The sequence below is a fragment of the Lineus longissimus genome, chromosome 18 (assembly GCF_910592395.1).
Source record: "Lineus longissimus chromosome 18, tnLinLong1.2, whole genome shotgun sequence".
Classification (NCBI taxonomy): Eukaryota; Metazoa; Nemertea; class Pilidiophora; order Heteronemertea; family Lineidae; genus Lineus; species Lineus longissimus.
This window is the reverse complement of record NC_088325.1, coordinates 5629940-5640211: the sequence shown is the minus strand read 5'-3', so window position 1 is coordinate 5640211 and position 10272 is coordinate 5629940. Positions and strand designations below refer to the sequence as shown.

Genomic DNA, 10272 nt, shown 5'->3' with positions numbered 1-10272 from the left:
ATCGACTTATAACACTGCCACATTTCAGCTATGTTTTTCATTACTCGCCTTTCATACTCTATTGATCAAAATATTCTTGTTCTCTACTTTATACACAGTGTTTTCCTGTAGATTATTATGCATGAGATACAAAGTAGATGAGACTGTAACACAAGAAAATATAGCTTTATTTCTTTGCTGAATGTACTCTGTTTCCTCACGTAAACCGTCTTTGTGCGCCATATTAGGCCCAAAGGGAGGAATACTTCGTATACCTAATACAAAGGTTAGGCCTAGTGGATTTGACTGATTGGCTCAGATCGTGGCACAGACCTATGACCACAATATCATGTGGATGAAATTGAATTGAGGATGATTTTAGCTAAAAAATGGCAGGTGATAAGACAAAGTTGAGAGACATTGTGCCAAATATCATGCAATGAATACTCCTCTGAGTTCGAACAATTTTTCCATATTTTGCATCAGGTTACGCAATGTATATTGATAAGTATACCTTGGTTACCGCTCGGTTACCTTGGTAAAAATAAAATGGCTACAACTACAAAATCGATGTTTTCATCAGTTCCATTGGATTAATATTTTTATTGACATACAAATACATTATGTACACTATATTTATGAAGGAAGATTTGCCGGACCTAACACATTCTGACATAACCAGTGGTTTTAATTAGGCCTACTCCGCCTCTCGACATCTCAAACAAGGTAGGAGTATAGCAAAAACTTCATCTCAGGATGGACTTAACACGACTAACTGAACGTCTGTTCATTTTTTGTCCTCAACTGGTTGGATTTAGTTGAAATTTGCTTTTTGTTGATCTGAACAAACAAAGGGACCTAATGTGATTTTGAGGGTTAAACATTGTCGCCCAGAAATATAGGAAGGATTCCTTCTGAAATACAATGGTCATTTGACGGGTCCTCTAGATATAGGCCATACTTAGCATTTTGTTCCTTAAGATATTTCTAAAGTTTTAAACGGACACAAAAGTAACCATAGCATTTCATATAAGTCTGGGAGCTGAGCGACTTTTATTTAACATGCAGGCTACAAATGATTTGAATGTTTGTATGCTAGAGTACGCCTACATGACCATATAAACCATAAACCATATATCAGGAGATAGAGGGGTTGTAGCTTGCATGTTAGATAAAAGTCGCTCTGCTCCTGGACTAGATGGTCTAGTCGAGAAATCAACTGTGTTGCGGGGAATAAGTCCAAATCAATGCATTAAATGAGTTGTACACAATTTAGACAAAACACTTTATTTCCTGACCATGATAACTGAAATTAGAAAATAGCGTTTGGTCACGAAATCACGGTCCCGAAAAGCCAAATATCGAAGAAATCTGACCAGTAGTTCACGTTCCAGAGACGCCGAATTGTTGCAATCTCAGAACGTATAATTTTTTGAGCGTTTGAAAAACCTTTAGTGCCTTTTCGTCCAACACAGATATGCATCCCGGAGAGCTTTTACAGCGGTAAAAAATCAACAGAGGTTCTTTGGAATCTCAAAACCTTTTTGGGTTCTTCTTGGGGTATAGTTTTTATGTTGGCCAAAAAAACCCAATAATTAAAGGTTTTCCAAAAGCTCTAGAACCTTTATTTCTGAGAGTGTAGGACTAATATCCTATGGGGTGACCGAATCCACGAGCTCTTCTTTGTATCATGGACGTCCCGTTATGTATAAAACCAGTGAGATTGGGGATTTCACCGCATGGAGAATGGAGTAGGTGGGGACCAAGCCAAGCATCCAAGCTGTAGGCGACCGCACTCCCAGTTGTTAGCCCAACACTGTAGCTGAGCGTCATGATATTGCCTGCAATAGATAATAATTATTATCATAACTCATATTACTGCTAAATCCAACTGGTTTCAGTCGCACACAGCGCTTCACATTATAACCCCTTGCTATTGGCCTGTACATTCGTGGCTCAAGCTCTACTCTCTAGGAGTATTACAGGTTCGAGCTGCAGCTATAGAGCGCTCAAGACTAATATTCATACCCATTTACTCCAGGCTGGAGAGAAGTAAGTAGGGTAATTAAAGTGCCTTGCCTTGACGAAATAGCAGAGTCCTTTCCGGGAATCGTACCCACGATCTCCTGATTATAAGCCCGGTGCTCTAACCACAACGCTACTGATCGTCACACACAGCAGTGTCCTTTCCGGGAATCGAACCCTCGCTCTCCTGATTAGCCCGGTGCCCTAACCACAACGCTACTGTCCGTAGATATCAAAAGTTGGCATTTTTGCGTCAAACACAATATTTAGTCGTTAATGAATTGTTTAAAGTTTGAAGAAATGTGGTCAGCTTTCCCAGTACAATCATGCAATATTGCATATCAGTGATTACCCAAGAGTGTTTTTCTAATAAGTTACTGCTATGGCTGACAGTATTGCATATAATAATTTGACATCGTACATGTGCATTGTTGTTGAGTCCTAACTTTCCGGTACGTTCCAACAAGTTATCCACACGTTCCCAATGCATGCAGCCACCGGGAACTTATTGGTAACCTAGCAGGAATCATATCACCACTAAAAAATCGTTGTGATACATGTACCTTTATGTAGGTTCTTGCACCACACTATTCGTGCAAGTGGGTAACAATACATAAACTAACGGTTAATTTCAGTGATGACGACTAAAGAATTGTTTTCAGCCGAAGTGCTTGGAATACGATTTAAACACTGTCCGAGATAGAAAACGTTTACGGGGTTTGTCTACGAAAATAAACGATTGGCAACTTCCTCCCATTAAACCAGGGGACAGGCAGGTTGATGATTTCATCAATTATCTCATTTCTTACCCGTTATCTCTTTCTGTTCATCGGGGACCTTCGTGGAAGCAATGATCATGGGCACGCTACCGAAGTATCCATTGCTGATGCCAAGCAGGATGGAGAAGAGCATAGACCAGGCGTCGCCCCTGAGGAGTGGCTGACGTCTCGGAGCGGCGCACAACATCAAGAGGGGCACAATCACCACGCGAGCTATACTACACAGGACTAGTCGGCCTCTGGGCCAGTCGTATGGAATAGCAGAGATAAGCTGAAAAAGATAAATATACAGAGGGGGGGATAAACGTACGGTGACGAAATCAGTTAGATATGATGATGATTGTAATCATAAATGGTGGTGATGATAAAACAGGGCACTTGTGACGAGAGTTACGTATGTTCGTAGATGGCAGCATTGGCATGAGTGGTCTGCCTCCAGTTTGCTAGGTAAACACCCAAGTCAAAATTGCCACGTCGAAAACCACCCCCACCCCCTCCAATAAAACGCACACACCTCACTACACGTACCTTCCCGATAAAATCGAACAGGTTGAATAGTCCCATCAGTATCACAGGCATCCAGCTGCCCAGCGAGCAGCTGATGATCTCCGACTCCACCCCGGGGAATAAGCACAAGGTGACGAAGTAGGCAAGAGCTATGGACAGCATGAAGGGCCACACGTTCTTTGAGGCGTGGTGTCGTATTAAGATACCCCCTGGAATAAATACCAATGAAATTATCTCTTTGACGACCGAGTAATACACCTAAACTGCGTAATGGGTGGAACAAAATTATTTTTAGAATGTAATGGGGGCCTAAAACTTCTAAATCGAGACTGACAATAAATGCAACAGATTTCTAATTGTGTTTCATCAATCAAGACATAAAAAAGATTGTACGCAATGAGTTGGATGACTCGACAAATACCGTACGTTTTATAGATTCCCACATAGATAAATGCTTCTTAAATGCCTTTCCCCGTCCTTTGATTTGAACTTCGCTTTCCTGTGCCACCGCCGCTGCAATTGGGGGCGACACTGTCACAGAGCTCTCCCCATCGGGAGGGGAAAATGTTTTTTGTTCTGTTGGAGTGGTGGGTGACGTAATCTGCAGAACTCCATATCTGTCTTTCATCTGTTGGTTATCAATGATGTCGACCTGAAAGTAGCACATACAATCCTGTCAACAAAAATATCCATATTTACAGTACACATCAAGACCCTAAAGTTGTTTTACTAACACAAATGAGACATCTCACTATACAATTGATGAGTACATTGCATGTAAATGGAATGCCATGAGAAACACTAACCGCCAATCTTTGCCCACCGAACAGTAAAGTGGGCCTAAGAGAATCTACCCCACGACGTTATTGGCATAATGAGTGATACCATGAAACAGTATGATGAGGAAAGCACTATTGGCTCGATAAAAAAAACCCGAAGTATATTAGTTTGTCATCCCGCTGCTAAAGATATTGATCGACGATGACGTATCGCCTGAAATTTTACTGAAACATGTGACATTAGGATTAATCGAGAGAAAAAAGGCAGAAATATACAATTATTATGCAGTCGCATATTTGCCTATAATTGTAAAACTGCACTAGCTTATTGTGTCTCTAACGCATTGAAAGTGTTTAGTTAGTTATAATTGAGAGTTGTCTCATTAAATTTAACATATAGGAAAATACACACAAATCAAGGCACTGTTAGTCGTTGGAGACTCTTTTGGGACATATGATAAAGATAAAGATAGCGGCAAGATGCCAAGTTCCAATTAATGGCAAGCTATACATACTGGTTTATCATAAAACTGCAGCAGTCTGAATTCTCAGGGCCGTATCCAACGTTTTTAATAGTCCAAGGAGGACAATAGGGCAGAACACCATTTTTCGCTACAAATCTGCAGGGAACACATGTTTCGTTGGGAGCAGCTCGGCGGCTTAACACGGCCCATTAATCTGCGAACAGTACTTGAAGCTTAAGTGTCAATAAGCACAGCAAGAGCTTCCCAGAGTCTTTTGGGTGACGAGTTTATGGTAATAGTGAGGCTGATGGTCTCAAGACTAGCCAAATTGATCAGTTATCTACCAAGACGATCGTACACAAATAAACTTCAAATATATTCATTAGAGAACAAGACTGAGCAAAATGTTAAATACACTTAAAGGGGGACCATACAGGCAGGAGCTGGGGGACCATAGCCAGGAGCTAGGGGCCCAATTGGTGGTCTCCTGAAGACCAATGGGAGATATATTGGAGCTTGATCCGGTTTGACTGATGATGCTTCCTCCTTAAAGTGTGAATAGTGCCGATACTTGGATATAGTACAGCCAACGCTTTGCAATTTTGCGAAATTTAATCTAGCTCACTTGGCTTCTGCTTATAGTCACCCTTTAACATGCAGAGTGCAGGAATGACATATCTTACTAAGCTTACTTCTTCCGCATTGGATTGGATTCCTCGTTGGTCCTCCGGAATTCCTGCCGATTGGCAAAGGAAGATGTAATACCTGACAGAAAAGATGGATATTTTCAGTTTTCATATTACCATCCCGGAGAATCAAAGCTATAACACTTTATATTCAATAACTTTTATCAATGAATTTTATATTCAATGGATATCCAGATTTTATATCGATCGGATATAAAGGTTTATCAAAGACATATTACTTGAAGTAATAATGTTTTTGGCCATATTGGATATAAGAAAAGTTTGCGTGCACACAGCTTCAACACGTTACACCTAGAGGTTCATGGCCATTGTCGCTGAATGGCCCGGTGAGCAAAATACTCGTTCGTTGGGATAGGACTCTAATTTTCGCGCCGGGAGTACCATGATATCATTAATTATACCTCACAAAATCCGTCCGTCTTGAGACATGGAAGATGATGAAACAGGCAAGGACGATGACGATGGAGACTACGAAAAAGATGATGGTGTTGATTTTCTCATCTTTGACGAATGCCTTGGTCAAGATGCGGTTGATGGAGACAAGAAGACCTGCAGCACCTTGAATATGAATGGGATTTTATACATTTAGGATGCAGTTGATGGAAACGATGATAACTTGCTTGTAGCGCTTATTCGATAACCATAAAAATCGTCTTTTAAATATAAGATAACCTAAGGAGCGTTCTAGGTGACGGGTTCTTCATGACTTGGACGTATATGCGAGTCTGTTCAATCGTTGGTGTTAAGAAAAGTCGTTATCTTGGCCTTGCCTGGTGTGCCATGTGCATGTCACAACATTGAAAACGGCCAGCGACGCATGTCCTGCTCAGTAAACTTGCTTTGAAGTCGGCATCGTACCCGCCGATGTTACTAAACCTCTCTATACTTACTCTCGCCCGTCATGACAGCTTGCGTGTAGCGCTTGGGCAGCATACTCGTGTAACCATAGAAACTCGATTGTTGAACTGAAAAGATGAGGTATGGATGGATGAACATGGAAAGCTTCCTTATTGAGGCAATTTTAGAGGAATTTTCCGTAATAAAACCACATGGGAAATATTGCGCAATCAAACGGCGTGGGGTGGAGGAATCTCAAAATCCATATAGAAGGGCCTCAGTCATGTAAATACGTTACAGTGGCCACGATGCAACACAGGTGCTAGCTTTAGGAACCAGAGTCTTTCGAGTGATCATGAAAGACTCTGGTTTTACGTTTCATTCAATGAAGAAGGAATCAGCAAACTTATGGTCGAGTGTCTTCCTCATGGCCACAGAGACAAATTAGAAAGCGCTGTTCCTTCAAAAAGTCGAACCCGGGATCTCATGTTAATGAGCGAACCGCTCTATATCCACTTTGCCTCTGATCTCTCTAACATTCCCACATGCCCCGCATCGTTAAATCCAAATCTCATTCATTGACATTACTAAAACCAGAGTCTTTCAAATAAACCGGATTAATCAATCTCTATTTAATTACAAAGCCAGCAACTGATTCAAAGGTCTCTCGTGTAGTGTCAATGATCGAGACCGTTATCAACTTAATATAACATGGTGTTATAGTTCACTGGCTATGGATTAGTATAATGTATGATATAATGTATGAAGCGAGATACACTTCAAGCATCTTCATTACCCTCAAATACGACTCGATTAATAAAACCATCAGATCAACCACCTAGGAGTAAACACACGTTCTACGTCCCGCAAAAGTCCGTACCTTTAATTACATGTAGGACCAACGTTTGCATATAATTTGTTATTCTTTGGTGGATTTTCCTGCGTTCGCATTAATCTATCATGATAATAATATATCATTAGAAAGAAAATTATTTTTTGATTAAGGCTGTAATATTTTTGGATGTGCAAAGCACAACGCCATGCACACTCTTAGAAATAAAGGTGTTTAAGCTTTTGAAAAAGACGTCGTGATGATTTTTTGACCAGCACATTTTCTGCACCCTTGTGGAGTGAAAAATCCTTTGAGGTTGTCAGAATGTCAAAAACAAGTATTTTACTCCACCGAAAAACCTCTAAAGGGTGTATGCTTGTGTTGGCCAGACAATTTAAAAGGCTTTTCAAAAGATAACAACCTTTATTTATAATAGTGTAGTAGGCTATTTACATCATAAATTTTTCATTAGTTTATAGAGGATTTCGACCACATAATACATATACTATAAAAATATTCCGTTTTTTGGTGATTAGAAAAATACATGTACTTTACCTGTACATCCTAGTGCAACGATGGCCACAGCCACTAAATTGATCTTATAGGAAACATCTCTAGAGAATAACTCCAACCACACATCAAAGACGGCAATAAACAACAACGTGACGAAACTCAGAATGTATCCAAACGTGATCCTTGTCGTCAATCGAAACGTCTCCACTAATACGTTATTCACACACACGCTGACGAACGCCATACAAATGTATGTCAGACTCATATCGAAAACTATAGTACTCCCGGGGTATTTCCTTTGTAAGTAGTCAACTGCGGTGATGAAGCTATTGTAGGGTAAGAGGAAACCGGCGCCGGCTAGTAGCAGGGCAAAATATATGAGTTTGTATTTGTCTTGTGGTGGGAGGTTTCGTCGGCCCCTGTGCCCCTCTGTCGGGGTCTGCGGCTCAGACTTGGGTTCCCGCCCCACATGGTAGTACCCTCGGCTTAGATTCGCGTCCATCGCTGTGCTTTCTGAAATGAACAATAAAACCGATAGACATGTAGTGTGACTTCTTTAACGGCAAGTCGCTGAAGTTATTAATATGTCGATAAAAATGATAGGTTTTAGAAATGCCACGTATCAGGACACATAGCGAATCATGATGCTCTTCACTACTATTGAGAATAAGAAGAAAATGGCTGCTGTAACATAAGAAATGCGACATCGGAAATCATTACACGAAACGGAAATGAAATACGTGCACACACCCATTCCATCGGTAGAGGAACTGGACCATGCGGAATCACCTCTGCTTAACTTGATGTACACCCAAATAACTGGTCTGTGTTTCGTTACTTGATTTCGATTACCGGTTTTACAAAAGTCTAAAGATGTCTTATCACTGCGCAACTCTGTTGCCCCTGAATTGTGAGGCGATACCACCATTAGCTTTTAACACGTTTTTTTTCATACAAAGTCGTAAATCACGCCATTTGAACAAGATATATTAGTTTGGATCTAAGATTTTATTATTTATTCTGCATTGGGTAGGCTACTCAGAAACAGAGAGTAAAATAGGTCCCCCCCCCCCACACACACACCTAGATTTTTAGTATATTTAGCCTAAAAGTGGAAATCCAAGATTTCAGAAAATTTCCGCAAGTTTCCAATGCAAGACGCGCCTGCTTATATGCTGCCACCTAGAAGCACCAATTGAATTATTCTAAAATGCCACTACAATTTGGTTTGATATCAGGATACACCCCAAAGAGTATTTGTCCAATCCGAGTCCAAAATACATAGCTATAAAGGATGAACCTCTCACTGATGGCTGGTTCCCTCCAACTTCGTGAATATTCAAGGCCATACGTCGTCACATGTGACAGAAGTCGGACAAAGCTAATTATAAGATGGTTAACAAGTTATATGCAAGATCAAGCGATGTATTTCTATTAATTGATACTTGTTCATAACACAATTCATATATTACATAATGTGACATATACATGTAATATGCTATGTGTGTGTAGACATAATGCATGTCATATCAGGTTTAAGAACATTCATTCTGATTCATCATTATGTCCGAACGAATGCATTCCAGGGCGTGTTATCACACTTGTAACATCTCGCGGCAGTTAACGTTGATATCCATTTGTCAACGCGTGGAATAGACGCTTACTTCAAAGGTTGTTTTTTTAATCCGGCCGTGAAATTCCTAAGTTCATTTTCAAATGAGCGCGAATTCCCCTCTAGACGTCCTTTCAACGCCCATGAAAGGGTACATCATCTGGGTACAGTGTATATCAATATTCACCTATCCCTCAGCACTCATTAATTGCGTTGAAATCACAAAGAATAGTTCTTCATAAAGTACTGTACATTACAGAATACACGTAGTATCGCAATAGTAAAATGTGATCAATCAGCATCACCAAGAATTATGCGCGTTGTGGTGTGGTGAACGATGAAATGTTCGGAGAAGCCAGAATATAATGTACATGTAGTTGGTGCGTACATTCATACATCACATAATCTACAAGGCAATAAAAAGCCATCCAGAAAAGAGATAGAAGTACACTAAAAATAACGAAAACGTCACAAGAAGCGTTGAAAACGTCACGAGATGTTGTCAGAGACGGCGATATGCTGCGCCCCATGAAAAACCAATTTTTACATGATTCAATTATAGCTTTAAAATACATACCCTAATTATTCCCAACGGGGACTTCAGCGTGCGTTGTATAGACACGCAGTCGAGTCTATGACGTGTCATAAACGTCGCAGAATTTGTGAAAAACGTCAGAAAACACGTCATGAGAATGTGGTCTAACGAAAAACGAACAGATCTACTATATACGTCTCAACAAACCGCATTCGGACAAACTACACATTGAAAAACTAGAACTGGGAAATCTCCTAATCCTTCATCAGCAGCGAGTCTTCCGCTTGGCAAGGACGTCACTTGAATCTAAGCAAAAGATAGTTTTGATCTTAGGAAACGTCACAATAAGATGCGATTGACTGGCGTATTTCACAATACACTGCGCTAGGAAAGAATACACGTAAACACAGAATTAGCAGAAAGCAACTATCCCTATCCACCCCCAACAGTGACTCCAACGTTCTGCGAACACGACAGAATCGGTCGGGTCTAGAAAATCGATAGACGGGTGTATTGGTGATTATACATAGCAACCAGACGATCACCATATCCAATAATAGTCTGCATTGCGATGGCAACGGAGAGGAGGGGGGTCGCTTAGCAGGATCGCCGATCAACCAAAAGGTCTAAAACACAAGCTACTTAACGTGTACAATGGACTGTGCCTCCTTTTTGCGGCATCGGTTATAATAAGGCAACAATA

General features: G+C 40.6%; 1 protein-coding gene across 2 annotated transcripts; it reads right to left on the bottom strand.

The window, feature by feature from the left end:
- Positions 1-372: 372 nt before the first annotated feature.
- On the bottom strand, positions 373-10015 carry LOC135502301 (equilibrative nucleoside transporter 4-like). Of its 2 annotated transcripts, none has more exons than XM_064795015.1 (9): positions 9612-10015; positions 7465-7935; positions 6131-6205; positions 5642-5798; positions 5217-5298; positions 3717-3942; positions 3312-3499; positions 2814-3054; positions 373-1820 (listed from the first exon to the last, which is right to left on the bottom strand). In XM_064795015.1, exons 2-9 carry the CDS (start codon positions 7922-7924, stop codon positions 1624-1626), a joined length of 1626 nt encoding a protein of 541 aa, XP_064651085.1. In that variant the 5' UTR covers positions 7925-7935; positions 9612-10015; the 3' UTR covers positions 373-1623. The 2 variants fall into 2 exon arrangements, with proteins under 2 accessions (XP_064651085.1, XP_064651086.1); XM_064795016.1 differs by having other exon boundaries at positions 5226-5298.
- Positions 10016-10272: the final 257 nt, after the last annotated feature.

Excerpts from the sequence above, each read along its gene's own strand:
- LOC135502301 (XM_064795015.1), bottom strand. The coding sequence starts at position 7,924 with ATGGACGCGAATCTAAGCCGAGGGTACTACCATGTGGGGCGGGAACCC. Across the intron at positions 5,299-5,641 it reads AGACGGACGGATTTTGTGAG|GTATTACATCTTCCTTTGCC; the intron begins GTATAATTAATG and ends CTTTTCTGTCAG. Across the intron at positions 3,943-5,216 it reads ATGCGGAAGAAGTAAGCTTA|GTCGACATCATTGATAACCA; the intron begins GTAAGATATGTC and ends TGCTACTTTCAG.